This window comes from Corythoichthys intestinalis, chromosome 9, assembly GCF_030265065.1.
Source record: "Corythoichthys intestinalis isolate RoL2023-P3 chromosome 9, ASM3026506v1, whole genome shotgun sequence".
In the NCBI taxonomy this organism is placed as follows: Eukaryota; Metazoa; Chordata; class Actinopteri; order Syngnathiformes; family Syngnathidae; genus Corythoichthys; species Corythoichthys intestinalis.
Window position 1 is genome coordinate 32,475,998 of NC_080403.1, and position 20,123 is coordinate 32,496,120.

Here is a 20,123-nt window from a genome sequence, read left to right on the forward strand (position 1 = left end):
CGGCGCAGCGAGTGACATAGTACAAAAAGCAGCCCCGGCTACTCTGAAGAGCCCCTTCTCCCAGAATAGCCCCTCTATCTCACCGACAACGTTTGAGCCATCGCGGCGACACCTCGTCGTCTGCCACTGCAACAGATAACACCATCCGCCAAAATGGCCGCCGAGCCTAACTTGAAGACATTTTACGAGAAAGGTTGGTGATGCCTCGAATGGCTTCATCTCATGCTTTTGGAAGCGCCCAACGTCGTCCTCATTGACCGGTCAAAAGTGGAATTCCGGACTCTGGTTTTGTCTATTTTGAGAACGCCGCTACCCCCCACGCGCCAACCTTTCCCCTCTCCCTCAAGGTCAGATTGTGCGCTTGTGACAAAATGACCCCAGAAAGCACAGGACGGAAAAAGGCCCGAGGTGATATCTGGAATTGAAAAAAACTTGTTAAATTTCGTCATATTTAACTTTGTGGCGTCAACACCGTCAACATCTTCCTATTAATTCATTCAATGCCATTGACAGCGATAATCTGTTTAAACTGGGATGGCTGGCATTAAATTGCTAAATAACATTAAAACCGTAAGAACAATTTGTAAGGTTGTTAATCCGTTTACATAGTTTTGATGTTGTAAGTAGTAATATGCTAAAGTTAATGTGCGGTCACTGTTAAAACAGTTCATTTTCACAGCTCCCTGCTTAGTCTATCACCGTCAATGGCAGCCAACTACAAAGTTGTGTATTTATAGTAACTTGTTTAATGCTCCGCAGCTCCTAAAATAACCCCCTTAAGTTGCATCCTAACACAATAGCAAACATCCCAGTAAACGTCTCGCAACACGAACAACTTGATTGCTCTCAATTAATGCAAATAAAATCGCACGAAGCCAAGCTCTCGGTTATGGGTTTCAAACTCATCATCGCAGTTATGGTTTACGCTGGAGGGCCATATTGTCTGCCATAAACGTTTGCCATGATTATTCGATTCATCGACGACTAGTTTGATAAGAATTAATTGTTTAGAGACTTTGTTAAAGTAACATTTGTTCGAATACGCTTTTTTTGAGCCTCAACTCATTGGCTGCCATTACCGAAGACCAATAAGTGCAGATACATTTGAACTAGATTCGCTGCTAACCCTCCCAGTTCACATGAATCGGACGTCTACTTGTGATAAAATAATTTAATAAAATAATTTAAAGGAACACTATGTAACTTTTCAGTCAAGCGGTAGTGTTTTGCCTTAAGGAAGACTGCGTTTTCCATGGAGAACCAGCGCACAACTGCAGTGTCATAAAAACATCAGTCAATCAAGAAATCAATCTCCCAGTTGGATGCAGATGGAATAAACAACATTTCTGTTTCCAGTGGATGTGTGAAGGATGAATAGGATTAAGGTAATGAATCCAGTTGTGGCTAAACAATAGCATAGGACAGTTAGCAACCTGTGTCTTAGTGTGGCTAACCCCCCCACCCCGGGGGGCACATCACGCCAGAGAGTGAAATCGGGCCAACGTTTACTCTGTATAAACTGGTAGACTTTTTTTTCCCTCCTCAGACAAAACTTTTTTGTCTCTTGTTGCTCTGCCATCTTTGCAGAATTTGCACGAAATCGTACGCATCGACTTCCATCTTTATAATGTATGGGGAAAGGGGTAGTGTAAGTGATGTATGCCGTAAAGCAGTCAGCACATTTGTAGGTTTTTTTTTGTGTGTGGCAGGGTTCCTGCCACCCTCCTCAAAGTTAATTAGGGCCGGTGAAAGCAATAGACGCCCTCAAGATATATAAAAGGTGTCATTTAACTAGTTGTCAGTCAACATATCATCACAAATGTTATGAAAATATTTTCTGAAGGTTGAAAAGTTATCTAGTGTTTCTTTAAATTCACAGCAGAAGGATAAAAAACACCACATCATTAGATGTTTATCATTGTCAATTGCACTGAATGAATTCAGATTTTTTTTCCTAAACAAAAAAGGGTTGACACTCAAAATATTCTATTTTTTACTTATTTTTAATTCTCTGAATTTTTATTAAACAAAACCGGAAAAAAGTAAATGTTAAAAATGTTTATTATTTTTTATAGGGGAAAAATACCTAAACATCGTCAAATTTCTTCGATTTTTTTTTTGATTGAGGGCTACACAAATTTTAAAACATGAAGTCAATGCACATGATTTACTTTCGCCGGCCACACCAAATGACTCGGTGGGCCATATGTGGCCCCGGAGCCTCGAGTTTGACACCTGTGTTCTCGGTCTTAATTTCTTACAGATTTAAGCAATGTTAATGATGGAGCTCCAAAAAACAGTAACTCTAGTCAAAGGCAAAAAATGCAGCATTCTCCCCTGTGCCCCCCATCTGTGTGTGGAGTGCACGAAATAAGTAAGCTACAAAAATAGCCCGCAATGACAAAAACGTTGCTTTCCTTTTGTGTCAATTGAGACAGGCGCTCAGCACCAATGGGCTCCGGAGGAGGTGGCATAAACTAATGAGGGACAAATGTCCACCGACCGTGACCTTGACAACACACTATAAAGCAGGCCACTTCTCACCCTGCTGTTATTTCCTCGTGCACGTCCCCACAAGTCACAGGACAACTTTTTGCATTTCTTAGGTAGGTTGCAAGTCTTATTTTTTATTCCTATCATCTAAAAAGAAGATGAAGCAATAGTATTCTAACTTTACTATTTAAACTTACTTTAAAAGAAGCACCCAAGTCGTCTGCCTGACCGGGCCCGGCCGTCGAGGAAACATGTCCCGTTTTGACATGAAGGATTTTGGCGAAGCGGCGCCATTTTTACGCAAATCGGAAATGGAGCAAATGGCGGTGCAAACTGTGGCTTTTGACGGTAAGTCTGCAAATAAATGAAACTTCTTCTTTTTTTTTTTTTTTTTTTTTTTTATAACTAATTTACTGTGATACAGGTTGGCGTTTTATCAAAAAACATACTTTCACAAAAGAAAGATGTGCTATTTTTTTCAATATAGAAGTGGGCAAATTACATAATATGTTATAGTGATGTATTTCCGTTTATAGTCATGAAACTATACCATTGTTATGATCACATTGTATGTAGTCAACAAAATAAATATAAAAATGACACTTTTCCAAATCCAATGTACCCATCTAAAATTTTTCATATTTGACCTTATATTGAAGTATTACCATGTACTTACAATATTTAAGTTGTGCCAGTGCAGGAAGGCACCAACAAAACTATTTTAGTAGCCGTATTTTTCATAAAAGACCCGTATTTCTCATAGAAAGAGGTGCAGTGTACTGAATAATTACAGTGATCCCTCGCTATTTCGCGCTTCAAACTTCACGCCGTCAGTCCATCATGGATTTTTAAATTTAAAAAAAATATATATATATATATACAGATGAGCTGTCCCGAATCAATCAAGGAGTCTCACTCTCCCTCCTGCTCTTTTTCTTCGTCAGGCAGTGCACTGGAGTTGCTTATTAAAGTTAACGGTGATTGACAGACGATAAGGTTTGATCTTGCCAGATATACCTGGAAGCCGAAACTTCAAAGCGCCGCATGCGTCAATCATCATTTAGCTTCTTAAACAGTTGTGTAACTCGTTGTGTGTGAGCAGCTTGAGCGGATTTCAGTGGACTCACTCAATGAAGCACTTAATATAGAAAAGCATTTTCTACTTTATTCTTGTTTAAAAATAATTTGGTGGGGCAGTAACATGTTTAAGATTTATCATAATTAGTACATTTGAAGTGCTTAGAAACCATTTATTAAAATATATAAATAGGGTTAGAAAAAAGTTTTTTAAAAAATATTTTGATGACTTTTTTAAATTAAACATGTCTTATATGTAACTCTTTCCAATGCTAAATCTGAATAAATATATTGAACACACACAATTTTTTTGGGGGGGGAGGGGGCGTTACTTCATGGTTTTTCACTTATCACGGCAGGTTCTGGTCCTCATTAACCGCGAGCAATTTATAGTAAATAAAACGTTAATTCACAAATACAGTAAATAAGTCATTAGTATTACTTTATTCTTTTAATTAATTTATTCTTTTTTCTTGAATTAATCATTTTTCGGGGCATGATTGTTAGGGCAGTTCTAGTATCTTTTTTTATCACGTCTTCTGCAGGTAAGAAGCGAGCGTGGATACCTGATGAAAAAGAGGCGTACATTGAGATTGAAATTAAAGAGCTCAGTGGGGACAAAGTCACTGTTCAGACCAAAAATGGGAAGGTAAGGCAAACAAATCTACAAAATGTCAACTTTGTTTGTGAGGGACATTTTTTAATATGTTTAAATGTTTTAAATGATTGTACCGCCACATTGAGTGCCAGAAAGGCGCCTTCAAATAAAATTTATTATTATTATTGTTATCACTCTAACACCTAATGCCTTCTCCAGACTTTGATTGTGAAAGATAGCGACATCCAGCAGATGAACCCCCCCAAGTACGACATGATAGAAGACATGGCCATGTTGACGCACCTCAACGAAGCCTCCGTCCTCTTCAACATGCGCAGACGGTACTCGTCCTGGATGATCTACGTGAGTAGGCTGACCTTAGCTGACCTTTTGCTAACACAAACAGCATTATTGGGTAGACTATCACCTGCAATGTCCTGGTGTCAACTTTAGACCTACTCGGGCCTGTTCTGCGTCACGGTGAACCCGTACAAATGGTTGCCGGTCTACACGGCCCCCGTGGTAGCCGCCTACAGAGGCAAACGACGGTCGGAGGTACCCCCACATATCTACTCCGTTGCTGACTATGCCTACAATTCTATGCTGCAAAGTAAGTGTTTACACACACTCACACAAAACACAGTATAAAGACGACACATGCAAGATGAGCAAATATTCCATCTTTTTCAGATCGGGAAAACCAATCCATGCTTATCACGTAAGTTTTTATATGAGCAAACAAGTCATACAACTTGTAACTTGAATTGGCAACCATTTTTAAAAGAGATCAAATGAAACAAAGATATTTTTCTTTGAAGGATTTTTTATTTCCTGTGTTTTTCTTGTGTGGTACTATTTCACTGGGCAACAATTTAAAAAAAAAAAAAGAAAAAAATCAGTTGTTTTAGATCTGATGGTTGTTTTAACTCATTTTTGGACGAGAATCCAAAACTGATCTCAGTTTATTATTTTTTTCTTTACTCCACTACCTACTTACTATATTGTTACTGCATGCACATATTGTTCAAAAAACATAAGAGAGTTACTTTCGACATTGTCGTCATGCCTGTTTCTTTCATATTTCATTGTATGTCAATATACAGTATGTTCAGTTAAGTGTTTTTCATAATTTTAGACTGCCCGGAGTGGGGTCTGAAGTTGTCACTTTGTTGTTGTTGTTCTTGGGGAGGACACTAAATAAAATAGCTGCTACTCTTGTTATTCGTGGACGAATCAGAATGAAATTTGGAAGGTATACCTAGGCATGTATACGCATCGATCTTTAAAACGCAATTTAAAAAAAAAAAATTCTCAGGGCTGATTGTGTTAATTAATTGCACATTTAAAATTGCCCCTCTTGCATTATTCGCGGACGGATCAGAGTGAAACTTGATATATTCTAGGGATGTGTATGCATCAATCGCTTTCTAATTGTTTGTCTCAAAGCAGAATAATTAACAGTGGTAATAAAAAGTATCTGAACCTTTTATAATTTCTCACATTTCTGCTTCTATTCTATAAAATCACCATCAAATGTGATCTGATCTTTGTCAGAATCACACAGATGTAAAAACAGTGTCTGCTTCAACTAAAACCACCCAAACATTTAGGCCTATAGTTTTTCGTATTTTACTGAGGATAGCATGCAAACAATGACAGAAAGGGGAAAAAATAAGTAATTGAACCCTCTGCCTATGGTGACTTAACTAGCAATTGAAACCAATTTTTAAGCAAACAATTTAAGTCAGGTGTGTGCCCGATCACTGATGAGTGGTTTAAAGCTGCCCTTCCCGCTATAAAAAACACACCTGGTAAGACTTGTTTTTATGTGAAGCATTATCTGATGTGCATCATGGCTTGGTCAAAATAGCTGTCTGAAGACCTGCGATCAAGGATTGTTGATTTGTATAAAACTGGGAAAGGATACAAAGCCATCTCTAAAAGTCCGGATGTTCATCAATCGGCAGTCAGAGAAGTTGTCTACAAATGGAAAGAGTTTGGCACTGTTGCTTCTCTCCCAAGGAGTGGCCGTCCACCAAAGATGAGGCCAAGAGTTAAGCGCAGAATACACTGAGAGGTTAAAAAAGAACCCTCAAGTGTCTGCTAAAGACTAACAGAAATCACTGGCACAGTCCAATATCTCTGTGCACACATCAACTATATGTAAAACTATGGCCAAGAATGGTGTTCATGGGAGGACTCCACGGAGGAAGCCACTTCTGTCTAAAAAAAATTGTTGCTCGTTTAATGTTGGCAAAAGGCACTTGGACACTACACAGAAGTTTTGGCAATTTTTTTTGTGGACTGATGAAACCAAAGTTGAATTGTTTGGGTCTAACACACAACGTCATGTGTGGTGGAAAAATGAAACAGCTCACCAACATCAACACCTCATCCCCACCATGAACCATGGTGGAGTGAGCATCATGTTTTGGGGCTGTTTTACTGCCTCAGGGCCTGGACAATTTGCAATCATTAATGGAAGAATGAATTCAAAAGTTTATCAGGATGATTTGCAGGAAAACCTGAGGCGGTCTGTCAGACAGTTGAAGCTAAAAAGAGGATGGATGCTGCAACAAGACAATGATCCAAAACACAGAAGTAAATCAACTTCAGGACTGTTTCAGAAGAACAAAATACACGTTCTGGAGTGGCCAAGTCAAAGTCCAGACTTGAACCCCATTGAGATGCTGTGGCATGACCTAAAGACAACGATTCATGCCAGACATCCCAGGAATCTGACTGAACTACGGCAGTTTTGTGGAGAAGAATGGGCCAAGATTAGTCCTGATGGATGTGCCAGACTGATCTGCAGCTACAGGAAGCGTCTGGTTGAAGTTATTGCTTCCAAAGGGGGGCCACAAAATATTAAATGTGATGGTTCACTTACTTATTTTCCCCCTTCTGTAATTGTTTGCATACTATCCTCATTAAAATATAAAAACCTATAAATGTTTGGGTGGTTTTAGGTAAAGCAGACAGTTTTTTTCATCTGTGTGATTTTGACAAAGCTCAGATCACATTTGATGGTGATTTTATAGAGAAATGTGAGAAATTCCAAAAGGTTCGGATACTTTTTCATACAACTGTACATTAAATGATTGCCTACTTATTATTGCCGGTTGGTTCTGAGTTAGCCAGTAGAGGGAGCGGGGTTGCCGTACTTCATTTTGAACTGATTTAAGAAAACAGGAATCCTGTAGTTCAGAGACCTGACATGAGAGAGAAGAACTTACATTACTTTTGGATTCTCCACCTAGAAATTAGTTGAAAACAGCTTTCAGACAAAAAAAAATCCACAGTGTTTTCTTTCCTTTTCCTCTTTTCACCTGTAATTTTTCACACTCTTAGCGGAGAATCCGGTGCTGGCAAAACTGTCAACACGAAACGTGTCATTCAGTATTTTGCCATTGTGGCAGCTCTTGGGGATGCCTCTGCTAAGAAAGCAGTAAGACAAACATGGAGACTACTTTTTTTTTTCCTTCCCTCCCTTTTTCAGTCCATTTTTTTGGGTGAATTTTATTTTTCCTTTTTGTATTTTTTCCATAGCAGGAACCCTTTACTGCATTCCCTGCGTTTTTACCCTCATGTGCTTTGCAGCCCCTTTGCAATGCTCTCTTTATTGAATTTTGAATGACTTTTTCCCCTCTTACCGTTGTGGTTACGATCCAAATATTTTCTTTGATTTTTGGCATTTTATTTTTGTTTGATGCTCATTCCTTGCCTCATATACTACATCATATACAATATGAAGGCCATTGTCTCTATCTTTTTTTTTTTTTTTTTTTTACCATCGCTTTAACAAACAGCTTCAATCGGTCCTGATGTTTCCCACCGTGAAAGTCTCATTCTTGAAAAGATGTCAGTCTCACACCTTTTTCCTTATGCTTTTTCCCTCTTTCAGTCGGGTCCGGCCACTAAAACAGGGGTGAGTAAATGACAATTTTTCCATGCCATTAAAGGGGATTGACATCTCAATTAATTTTTCTTGGGAGGGCCGCTTTAAGTGTATGAGTTGTTAATAACCCTCTCTCTTAGGGGACTCTGGAGGACCAGATCATTGAAGCCAACCCTGCCATGGAGGCGTTTGGGAATGCCAAAACATTGAGGAATGACAACTCATCCCGATTTGTGAGTGCTTCATAAACCCACTGGCTCTGAACTATAGAAAATTGCATTCATATTGCATTTTATCTTTGAGCACTGTACTTCATCTCTGCAGGGAAAGTTCATCCGGATCCACTTTGGCCCCACTGGCAAACTGGCTTCCGCTGACATTGACATATGTGAGTTGGCGGTTTATTTTGACTAAAGCAGGGGTGTCAAACTCATCTTTGTCGTGGGCCACATTTTTATTTCATAAACAGCAAATTAAATGATAACCTGGTTACAGACAAAAACTAGCAGCTAACCTGAAATTTCAGGTTCGCAAGTAGAAAAACTAGTTAAAAAATTGACTCACTAAGTAAATATTCACATTTGCATTCATTTTCATACAGTAGTTTAATAACACATTCATTCATTATCAGGGTTGGTAATCTTACTTTAAAAAAAAAAAAAAATTAATTAGTTACAAATTACTTCTCCCAAAAAGTAAATGCGTTAGTAACTCAGTTACCTGAATGTAAGAGTAATTAGTTACTTGGCAAAGTAACTGGTGATAATTTTCATGTTTTTTTTTCCTCAAAAAAAAAAAAAAAAAAAAAAAAGTCACACAATGTGAAGTTTAAAGGGTTTTGGGGACAATTGTCTCTACCCCAGTTCTTTACCCTAAACTTAACTAGACACAGGGGTATTGCGGATATTGCGATAACTACATAGTAACCTTTGTTATGTGTAGAAGTCATTTAATGTTGTGAATCAACCGTTAAAGTTGTTAAAATTGCTCCCGTTATTGCATCAGTTCCCTTCTGTCGACTGTAACTTCTGTAAGTTTTAAAACTGTTTCATCATTTAAAGATAGATTTAAGTCAAGATTTTGCCAATTTAGGAGCATTTTAGATAAAAACCCTTAGGTTCGCTAGGAAGTTTCTCTACAACAGAGCCTTCCTAAGAGGTCTACTGTTTTAAGATGGCGGCTGTTTACTAACGCATCTAGTTCTTTATACATGTTGCCAATGCCATCGTGTCTGTCATTTACATCTAGTTCTATATTATGTGATATCTACCGTAGCATCATGTGGGCGTAGTTTGTAGGCTATCGGCTACAGTCAGGTATTATTGGAGCCACCTAGCATCGCGCTTGCAACGCCGTCACAGCTCCCTCTTCCCCACTCCTGCTCTGCTCTCTCATCTCTGAGAGTCCGTCTCTCTTAGACTTTTCTCGCGTCATTCAACCAAAATAGTAACGCATAGTAACGCACGCCTTTCCCGCCTCAGTAATGGTAACAGGGTTGCCAAGATAAGAAAAGTAATTAATTAGATTACTCACTACTGAAAAAAATAACGCCGTTATTAACAACACTGTTCATAATCACCAACAACTGGGCTAAAGGTTTGTCAACAACCCCCAAGAGATCAAGAATACCGGAATTTTCAGACTATAAGGTGCACCTGGCTATAAGCCGCCACCCACCAAGTTTGACACGAAAACGACATTTCTTCATAGATCAGCCGCACTGGACTATAAGCCGCAGCTTTCCTCACTGTATTACGGGTTATTTACACCAAAAGATAATAACCGGGGCACACTTTATGTGCACTTGGGGGAGACCTGCTACCACCTACTGTCAACGCTGTTGTTGTCCAACATGCCTCCTAGCATGCATTGCAGTGCTACAAATGTAAATAACAATCAAAATTCATGTTCTGTGCTAATTATTTCTTCAGTTACTGTTCCAGTGGTTTCATTAATTGCTAGTTATGGTATTTGGTAATACTTTTTTGACAGTGGCGCCATAAGACTGTCATGAAACATACATAACTATGACATGACACTGTCATGAGCATAAATAAATGCTTATAACAGATGTAATTTAGTGTCATCTATTATAAGCATTTAGTAATGCCCATGATAGTGTCATGTCATAATTATAACGGTCTTACGACACTCTTTTGACTCCACTGTCAAATAAATTGTTACCTATTAACCCAAATAAATCACCAAATACGCTGCACTGGACTATATGCCGCAGGATTCAAAATGTGGGATAAAAGTAGCTGCTTATAGTCCAAAAATTACGGTAATACTTGTTTTAAAACATTTAAGAATCAGCAAAATTACTTGTTGTAGAGGCACAAGAAAATAAACAAGTTCAAAATGAACTTCAAACGCCCTGCTCACTCCTTAAACGTTTCATCAGCTCAAAGACATGTAACCTACTGGCAACAATAAGTACGGATTAATTAATGTAACTAATAATCATCCTTGAGACAAAGACATTAAAAAAAAAAAGGGGGGGGGGGGGGGCTCCAAGGATCAATGCAGATACATTCATAGACTATACCTACCAAATTTTATTGTGATCCTTCCACAAATAACAGAGGAGTAGCAAATTTGTGTCCTCCCCAAGAATAAGAACAACAAAGGCAGAATTTGAGACCTCCCTCCAAGCGGTCTAAAAATTGATTTGCACACTGTCAAATTTTAGGGGCAAAATACTCCTATTTACGAGTCATCTGGAGACTTGATATTAGACGCTAGTAAAAACATTCTGTTCTACTAGTATAACTGTGATTCATTTTAAAAATGAGGATGTCCGCCCAAAAAAATACAAAATGCTCCCAACATTTCAACGTTTTTAACATGCAGTCTAAAATGTTGGTATTGTACTGAGAAATATGACATCAATGCACATGATTTGCTTTCGCGGGCCACACAAAATCAACTGACGGGCCGGCTCGGGCCCTTTAGCCTGGATTTTGACATCCTTTTCATGAGTCTGAAGCTAAAATTGATTAATTTGAACTTAATAGCATAATTAGAGGACATTTCAACTAACTTCTAGATCAAGGGTGGACGAACTACTCTGCAAAGGGCCTTATTGGGTGCGTGTTTTTGTTAATACCCATTAAGAAGATACTTTTTCACCAATATGGTGTTTTACAAGTGCAACCACTTGATTTTAGTCAGGTGCTTCTTGTTTCTTTGGAAACCTCAATGGTTAAACTGTCTGTGCTGGATCGGTTTGAACAAAGACCAGGACCCACTGCTGCCCTCGAGGACCGGTTTGCCCACCCCTGTTCTAGATCCAAGAGTTCAAAATGACAGACCATAATCCTTTTTTGATTCACTGTCTGTCCGGTCCCCAAGAAAGTCTTAAAATTTACAAAGTAATTAGATATAATTGATCTGTTTCATTGTTCCCTTCTCCTTCTCAGATCTTCTGGAAAAATCCAGAGTGATTTTCCAGCAGCCGGGCGAAAGAAGCTATCACATTTATTACCAGATCATGTCCCAGAAGAAACCTGAACTATTAGGTGGGAATGTCATTGTTGACTTTTTCACTACTTTGAGTAGGCATGACATGACTTTCTGAACTCTTTGGTTTCAGACATGCTGCTGGTGTCCTCCAATCCATACGACTATCACTTCTGCTCTCAGGGGGTGACCACTGTGGAGAACTTGGATGATGGACAGGAGCTGATGGCCACTGATGTAATAGATTAGACCTTTCCAGTAGGGAGAGCTAAAATGTCGAGTTACATCAACTGACTAGATCAAATCCACAGCACGCCATGGACATCCTCGGTTTCCTGCCCGACGAAAAGTACGGCTGCTATAAAATAGTCGGCGCCATCATGCACTTCGGCAACATGAAGTTCAAACAGAAGCAGCGTGAGGAGCAGGCAGAGGCAGATGGCACTGAAAGTACGAACTCACAGTAGTGACAAAAATGCCACAAAAGCAAGCTTGTGATTTGCTCTCACTCCCTTCTTTTTTGTTTAAGGTGCAGACAAAGCCTCGTACCTGATGGGCGTCAGTTCAGCTGACCTCATCAAAGGCCTCCTCCACCCAAGAGTGAAAGTAGGAAACGAGTATGTGGTGAAGGGACAGAATGTTGAACAGGTATGGCCGCGCAACGAATTTTTGCAAATGAGCAAAACCCTTGAAACGATGCACACATGAGATTCTAGAATCCAAGAAACTGAAGCTACAGTGGGGCAAATAAGTATTTAGTCAACCACCAATTGACAGAAAATCACATTGTTTGATTTTTAAAGAATTTATTTGCAAATCATGGTGGAAAATAAGTATTTGGTCGATACCAAAAGTTCATCTCAATACTTTGTTATGTACCCTTTGTTGGCAATAGCGGAGGCCAAACGTTTTCTGTAACTCTTCAGAAGCTTTTCACACACTGTTGCTGGTATTTTGGCCCATTCCTCCATGCAGATCTCCTCTAGAGCAGTGAAGTTTTGGGGATGTCTATGGACAACACAGACTTTCAACTCCCTCCACAGATTTTCAATGGCGTTGAGATCTGGAGACTGGCTAGGCCACTCCAGCACATTGAAATGCTTCTTACGAAGCCACTCCTTTGTTGCCCTGGCTGTGTGTTTGGGATCATTGTCATGCTGAAAGACCCAGCCACGTCTCATCTTCAATGCCCTTGCTGATGGAAGGAGATTTTCACTCAAAATCTCTCGATACATCGCCCCGTTCATTCTTTCCTTTATACAGATCAGTCGTCCTGGTCCCTTTGCAGAAAAACAGCCCCAAAGCATGATGTTTCCACCCCCATGCTTCACAGTGGGTATGGTGTTCTTCGGATGCAATTCAGTATTCTTTTTCCTCCAAACACGAGAACCTGTGTTTTCAAAAAGTTCTATTTTGGTTTCATCTGACCATAACACATTCTCCCAGTCCTCTTCTGGATCATCCAAATGTTCTCTAGCGAACTGCAGACGGGCCTAGACGTGTACTGGCTTGAGCAGGGAGACACGTCTGGTAGTGCAGGATTTGAGTCCCTGGCGGCGCATTGTGTTACTGATAGTAGCCTTTGTTACTGTGGTCCCAGCTCTCTGTAGGTTATTCACTAGGTCCCCCCATGTGGTTCTGGGATTTTTGCTCACCGTTCTTGTTATCATTTTGACGCCACGGGGTGAGATCTTGCATGGAGCCCCAGATCGAGGGAGATTATCAGTGGTCTTGTATGTCTTCCATTTTCTAATAACTGCTCCCACAGTTGATTTCTTTACACGAAACGTTTTACCTATTGCAGTTTCAGTCTTCCCAGCCTGGTGAAGGTCTACAATTTTGTCTCTGGTGTCCTTCGACAGCTCTTTGGTCATGGCCATAGTGGAGTTTGGAGTGTGACTGACTGAGTTGTGGACAGGTGTCTTTGATACCGAATATGCGTTAAAACAGGTGCCATTAATACAGGTATCGAGTGGAGCCTCATTAGACCTCGGTGGACCTCGTTAGAAGAAGTTAGACCTCATTGACAGCCAGAAATCTTGCTTGTTTGTAGGTGACCAAATACTTATTTTCCACTCTAAATTGGAGATAAATTCTTTAAAAATAAAACAATGTGATTTTCTGTTTTTTTTCCCCACATTCTGTCTCTCATGGTTGAGGTTTACCCATGTTAACAATTGCAGGCCTCTCTAATCTTGTCAAGTAGAACTTGCACACTTGGTGGTTGATTAAATACTTATTTGCCCCACTGTATATGTGTACGTAAATGACGGCTGCACAAACAATGCTTGTGCTTGTGTTGTAGGTTAACTATGCTGTAGGCGCTCTGGCTAAAGCCACATACGACCGCATGTTCAAATGGCTGGTGGGACGGATTAACCGCACTCTTTACACTTCGCTGTCCCGCCAGTTCTTCATAGGAGTGCTGGACATCGCTGGCTTTGAGATCTTTGATGTACGTTGACTCATTATAAAGTTCTACAAAATGCAGATGTCGGGCCGGATGTTTATGTTTTGGCGTCTCATTGCAGCTCAACAGCTTTGAGCAGCTGTGCATCAACTTCACTAATGAGAAACTGCAACAGTTTTTCAACCACCACATGTTCATCCTGGAGCAGGAGGAGTACAAGCGGGAAGGTATCGAATGGACCTTCATCGACTTCGGCCTGGACCTTCAAGCGTGCATTGATCTCATCGAGAAGGTAGAAAAGACTTCATTTGTGTGTCATTCCAAAATGGGGGGACATTTTATGTCCCATCCGTCAAATGTTGGCGTGGGAACCTCTTGGTACCTCACGATATGATACGATTTGCGATTCAAAGCTCACGATAACGATGTTTTGACGATATGGCGATACAACGATTATCGATACATTTGTAGAATATCCTAGAATGATTTTCTGACCAACAACTAATAAACAGAAAAACAAGCTTCTGCTGTGAATTGGAATGAGTTCATCACTAGTAGACGTCAAATCCATTTGAAGTGGGAGGGTGGCAGCGAATGAACATTCGTTCATTCGCTGCCACCCTTCCACTTCAAACGGATTGAACGTCTATGGCCGTCAGTGGCAGCCAATGCCAGACAATGAGGTAATTATGGGTCACTTAAGGTCATTTACCTGTTGATCTTCAGTTACTTCCTGTTGATTTTGGGGTATTTTATGGGTCACTTCCTGTTGATTTTGAGTTACAGAACAGGAAGTGACCTGGGAATCACCCAAATGATTAGGAAGTGACTCAAACTCAACAGAAAATGACCTATAAATTCCCTAAAATGAACCACAAGTAAACTTGTAAATGCTCTGAAAACCCCCAGTCTAAAAGGATTGGGCGTCGTGCACCGTCGTGGCAGCCTTACAGTTAACTGAGACACTATTATGGTGGAAGATTTTGGTCACAACTTGTTGGTCCCTTTTTAAAAAAAATTTTTTTTTAGACATTGACACCTTTTTAAAACGTTATCTCGATTCTTGGCAGGAGCATATCGATAACCTTTTGGAATACAAAGTATCACGATATATCACCGTTTCGATATTTCGTCACACCCCTAGTCAAATGTTAAATATTCAACATACAAAATACTCAAATATGCAGTTTCTGAGTGAATTTACCTCTCCTGAGAACAAATCCAGAGAGAGAGAAAATGCCTGAAAATAGATTTTTTTTAAATACCGAATAAGTATGAACATATTGAATGTTAAATTAAACGTTTCAAATTGCTTTCATTGCTGTCTTTTGTAACTCTGGGAAGATTATTCGTTAAAGGGATCCTCGGATAGAAAGACTTCTAGTTCTTAAAAGATAAACGTTATTATGAGTTAAAACAATTTGATATTGAAAACCCTCATGATGTTTTCGTTTTTATGCAATTTGTAAAATTAGTTTAACTAGTAGGTCGCCATTTTTGTTGATGTCGCAGGGCGGTGAAGTCACATGGTTACGCTGCCGGGCTTCCAGAGTATGACTCTAGAGGCATAAACGTGTCATCGGTTCAACCCTTTCAATTTGAACCCGAGAGAAACATTATTGAGCATGACAGCACTGTCAATATTCTACAAAACGAACAGCAAAAGCAAAATTAACAGGAAAGACGGGATGAGACGAGAGGAGAGTAGGAAAAAAATAACGGTGTTCTGCCAAAACATTCTACAAGAGGCGAATTTGACACGCAAAGTACTACCATGCGCTTTCAGCTTGTTTTCTTTAGAGGCATACAGGCAAAACATACTAAAGATGCCCTACGAAAATATCTTAAACGTAGTAATATCAAATAAGGGTGGTTTAAATATGCTGTGTGACTAATGTGGTCAACAGATCAACAATCTGCTTTAAAGCTAAAAAAAGAAAACACAATGCTTAAAAGTATGAGAGGGAAACACATGCAAAAAGTATTTTGAGGCAATGGAAAGGTAATAAAAGACTCAATAAAAACACAAATGGTAAGTACTCGCTGCTTTACCGATGAGCGCATGTGTTGGACGTCTCGCCGTGTAGAAGGAATTGCAGTAACCCGGTAGAATATGTCGAGTGACAGTGACAATCTATGTCATCACCCCGAGCGTCCATTGCGCGCATAAAACATGGCACCCACTGTAGGTCAAAAATGTACTGAATATTATAGATTTTTAAATCAATGGCAATATCTTATGTGTTTCTAAAAACATATTTTAGTAAAAGAAATCAATTGTAGCTTATAACAGCCTACAAGTCCAAGGTTCCCTTTAATAGAAATGCTATTAATAATATTATTTTTCATGATTCACCTGCTATGCTAGACTTGACATCACCAGAAATGTTTCCAAAAGAATAGGAAGAGCTAATTTACTTCCTAGTATCTATTTTTCATATTTGTGTGAAATAGTTAGCCTTGCTTGAATGTCTTGACTCTACCTCATGCAACCCTGTTATGCATATGTTCAGAGTAAGAATGATTTTTTTTCTCTCTTACGTGTTAACATAAGTAAGTTTGTCCTCTTGGTCATCTGGAACAGTTAGCTAAACAGCTAGTTTAAGATATCCTAAGAAAAATCTAACATTAGGAGCCTATGGATTTGCAACCCTGTAATCTGAAACCCTGCTACTGTTATTATCAAACATTGTAAACATCCAATAAATAATGTAAAATTGTTACCATTGATCTGTAACCGCTACTTTTCTCCTTAATTTTGAATCCTGTGGCTTATCGTCCAGTGCGAATTATTCGTTGATTTATTTGGGTTAATAGGTAACACTTTATTTGCAAGTGGCGTCATAAGACTGTGATAAGACCGTCATAATTTGACATGACACTACCATGGGCATTACTGAATGCTTATGACAGATGTCATTAAGTGTCATCCAGCAATTTATGGGGCTAACTCCATTTATGTCCAGCTTGGATCTTTTACATCCATTCAAAAGTGAGATAATTTGCGGGATAACACAAAATTACATCTTTTATAAGCATTCACTAATGCTCATGACAGTGTCATGTCATAATTATAATTGTGTAATGACGGTCTTATGGCGCCACTGTCAAATAAAGTGTTACCAAATACCATAACTAGCAATTAATGAAACAACTGGAACAGTAACTGAATAAATAATTAGCACAGAACATGAATTTTGATTGTTATTTACATCTGTAGCGCTGCAATGCATGCTCAGAGTCATGTTGGACAACAACAGTGTTGACAGCAGTGGTTGACCGTCTCCCCCAAGGGAGCAGTGATAGCCAAATGAAGCTTCTTGAAGCAGTGAAGCTTTGGACCCAATTGGTTCAAAGCTTCATGGTGGTTCATTTGGTCTTATGACAGACACTCAGTGCGGCTTATCTATGAACAAATGCCGTTTTCGTGTAAAATTTCGTGGTTGGCAGCTTATAGTCAGGTGCGCCTTATATAGCGAAAATTATGGTACTTATTACTGATGACTATGAAACAGAAAACCCGAAAAGTGAAGTTTTATTTTTTAAGATTTAAGAAGCCAAAATGTTCTCTAATTCTGGAATGACCCGTTTATTTTTCTTGAACTTGCATACGAATTAACTGTTGGTGTCCCATAGCCACTTGGCATCATGTCCATCCTTGAAGAGGAGTGCATGTTCCCTAAAGCCACAGATAGCAGCTTTAAAGCCAAGATGTTTGATAATCACATTGGCAAGTCTCCAAATTTTCAAAAGCCACGTCCGGACAAGAAGCGAAAGTATGAAGCCCACTTTGAGCTTATTCACTATGCGGGAGTGGTAAGTGAGCATAATATTTTTTCAGGCAGTTGCTCTAGATACAGTGGACTTGAACATTTGCATTTGTGTTGCCTTTCACTAGGTACCGTATAATACAATTGGCTGGTTGGACAAAAACAAAGACCCATTGAATGAGACGGTGGTGAGTGTTTTCCGGAAGTCAGCAAACAAGCTGCTTGCTTCTCTGTACGAGAATTATGTCAGCTCAGACTCAGGTAGAAAAAGTGTTACACATTAGAGCATATAGAAATAAATACTTCCAAGTGGTCAAAGCTGGCAAACTTTGGGTCAACAGTGGATCTCAAGACTGGGACCAAAGAGAAGAGGAAGAAGGCAGCCTCGTTCCAGACGGTGTCTCAGCTGCACAAGGTGAGCCGGAACTGTTATTTGGTTACAGACCGTTTTAAACGTCTTTTTGAGGTTATGGTGTGGGCATCAAAGGAGCTCGGGGACGGAGGCAGTTAAGACTTGCAGTGATGTTTAGGGCAATGATCACATGAACATCACTTTAAGTCTGTGCTGGCTCTTCCCTCACTTCATCACTGTGGGTGCTGTATGGGAGTAAGAAAGGAGGAAATATCTGCAGTCTGTCTACAGATATACATATAAGTACACATATTACAAGACAATTGCATGTATTCATTGCAATTTGCTTCTGTTTTTTCCAGGAAAATCTTAACAAGCTGATGACGAACCTGCGCAGCACCCAGCCTCATTTTGTGCGCTGCATCATTCCCAATGAGACTAAGACTCCTGGTAACTCTCAGCTCAAATACATTAGGGAGAGGACAAGGTTCAGAATCACACTTGTTTTGTTTTTTAATGCTGTGTAGGCATCATGGACCCATTCCTGGTGCTTCACCAGCTTCGTTGCAACGGAGTGCTGGAGGGCATTAGGATCTGCAGAAAGGGATTCCCTAATCGCATCCTCTATGCAGAATTCAAGCAGCGGTGAGTCCAAACACATGTGACATCATGCAAGGACTTATTGCAAGGGCAGACTACACTCACCGGCCACCTTATTAGGTACATCATGCTAGTAATGGGTTGGACCCCCTTTTGCCTTCAGAACTGCCTCAATTCTTCGTGGCATGGATTCAACAAGGTGCTGGAAGCATTCCTCAGAGAGTTTGGTCGATCTTGACATGATGGCATCACACAGTTGGTGCAGATTTGTCGGCTGCACATCCATGATGCGAATCTCCCGTTCCACCACATCCCAAAGATGCTCTATTGGATTGAGATCTGGCGACTGTAGAGGCCATTTGAATACAGTGAACTCATTGGCTACGTTCATACTACAGGTCTTAATGCACGAATCCGATTTTTTGTCATATCCGTTTTTTTGGCGTGCCCGTTCAGACTGCTTTTATCCATTGAGACCGTTCAAGTATTACGCATGCGCACTAATTCGCAGTCCGACACGCGCTAAGCAAGAAGACCCGCATGCGCAGAAGCATCAAAACAAATGACACACGTCATCCGTCATTCCAGGGATATCATGTTTTGCTTTTCAAAAGGAGGACACAAATAACAGACATAAATAATCCCCGTTTAGGCTTATATTCAAAGTTTATATGGATCGATAGCATGCACGCACTGTCCGTGCACGTCACACACATATGGGCAGTTTGCCCCGACTCTCTCTCGACCGTGTAAGCAATGTTGAAATATTGCTCACTTGTAACAGAGAAAACTGAGCATTCTCAGGCTTATCCTCAACCCATTTTTATTGTTTATGACTGTTGTGAAGCCCAGCCCTTCCCCGAAAGCCGTGTTCACTGCAAGCTAGGCGCTAATAACGCACAGGTGCATCGCTACGGTAACGACTCTCTCGCTATTTGATGACGTAATTGCTGCATGAAATCCGATTTGCGGGACTGGACAGTACAGACCGCCGCGACAGTCTGGAAAAATGTGGCCCAGATCGGATTTAGACCACATACGAAAGTGACCCAGATCGGATTTGAAATGGTCCCGTTCTATGTGACTTGTCACGTTCAGACCGTCAAGTTAATGCCTCACTCGAGTCGAAAAAACACGAAAAAATCGGATTCGTGCATTAAGACCTGTAGTATGAACGTAGCCATTGTCATGTTGAAGAAACTAGTTTGAGATGATTCCAGCTTTATGACATGGTGCATTATCCTGCTGAAAGTAGCCATCAGAAGTTGGGTACATTGTGGTCATAAAGGGATGGACATGGTCAGCAACAATACTCAGGTAGGCTGTGGCGTTCCAAAGATGCTCAATTGGTACCAAGGGGCCCAAAGAGTGCCAAGAAATTATTCCCCACACCATTTCACCACCACCACCAGCCTGAACCGTTGATACAAGGCAGGATGGATCCATGCTTTCATGTTTTTGAC

General features: G+C 40.1%; 1 protein-coding gene across 2 annotated transcripts in view; it reads left to right on the forward strand.

The window, feature by feature from the left end:
• Positions 1-2,545: 2,545 nt before the first annotated feature.
• The window catches only part of myh7ba (myosin, heavy chain 7B, cardiac muscle, beta a), a 36,012-nt gene continuing 18,434 nt past the window's right edge, over positions 2,546-20,123 (forward strand). The window contains exons 1-21 of one of the 2 annotated variants that reach the window (XM_057847285.1): positions 2,546-2,606; positions 2,699-2,841; positions 4,116-4,219; positions 4,388-4,531; positions 4,622-4,778; positions 4,859-4,886; positions 7,520-7,616; positions 8,073-8,096; positions 8,207-8,299; positions 8,391-8,454; positions 11,489-11,587; positions 11,662-11,765; positions 11,840-11,978; positions 12,058-12,176; positions 13,834-13,983; positions 14,060-14,230; positions 17,575-17,754; positions 17,837-17,969; positions 18,050-18,123; positions 18,423-18,510; positions 18,588-18,705. In XM_057847285.1, the coding sequence (XP_057703268.1) occupies positions 2,745-2,841; positions 4,116-4,219; positions 4,388-4,531; positions 4,622-4,778; positions 4,859-4,886; positions 7,520-7,616; positions 8,073-8,096; positions 8,207-8,299; positions 8,391-8,454; positions 11,489-11,587; positions 11,662-11,765; positions 11,840-11,978; positions 12,058-12,176; positions 13,834-13,983; positions 14,060-14,230; positions 17,575-17,754; positions 17,837-17,969; positions 18,050-18,123; positions 18,423-18,510; positions 18,588-18,705 (2,183 nt within the window). In that variant the 5' untranslated portion in view covers positions 2,546-2,606; positions 2,699-2,744. Of the gene's footprint in view, positions 2,607-2,698; positions 2,842-4,115; positions 4,220-4,387; positions 4,532-4,621; positions 4,779-4,832; positions 4,887-7,519; positions 7,617-8,072; positions 8,097-8,206; positions 8,300-8,390; positions 8,455-11,488; positions 11,588-11,661; positions 11,766-11,839; positions 11,979-12,057; positions 12,177-13,833; positions 13,984-14,059; positions 14,231-17,574; positions 17,755-17,836; positions 17,970-18,049; positions 18,124-18,422; positions 18,511-18,587; positions 18,706-20,123 lie in introns of those variants that run through there. The other variant, XM_057847284.1, reaches the window with a different exon arrangement.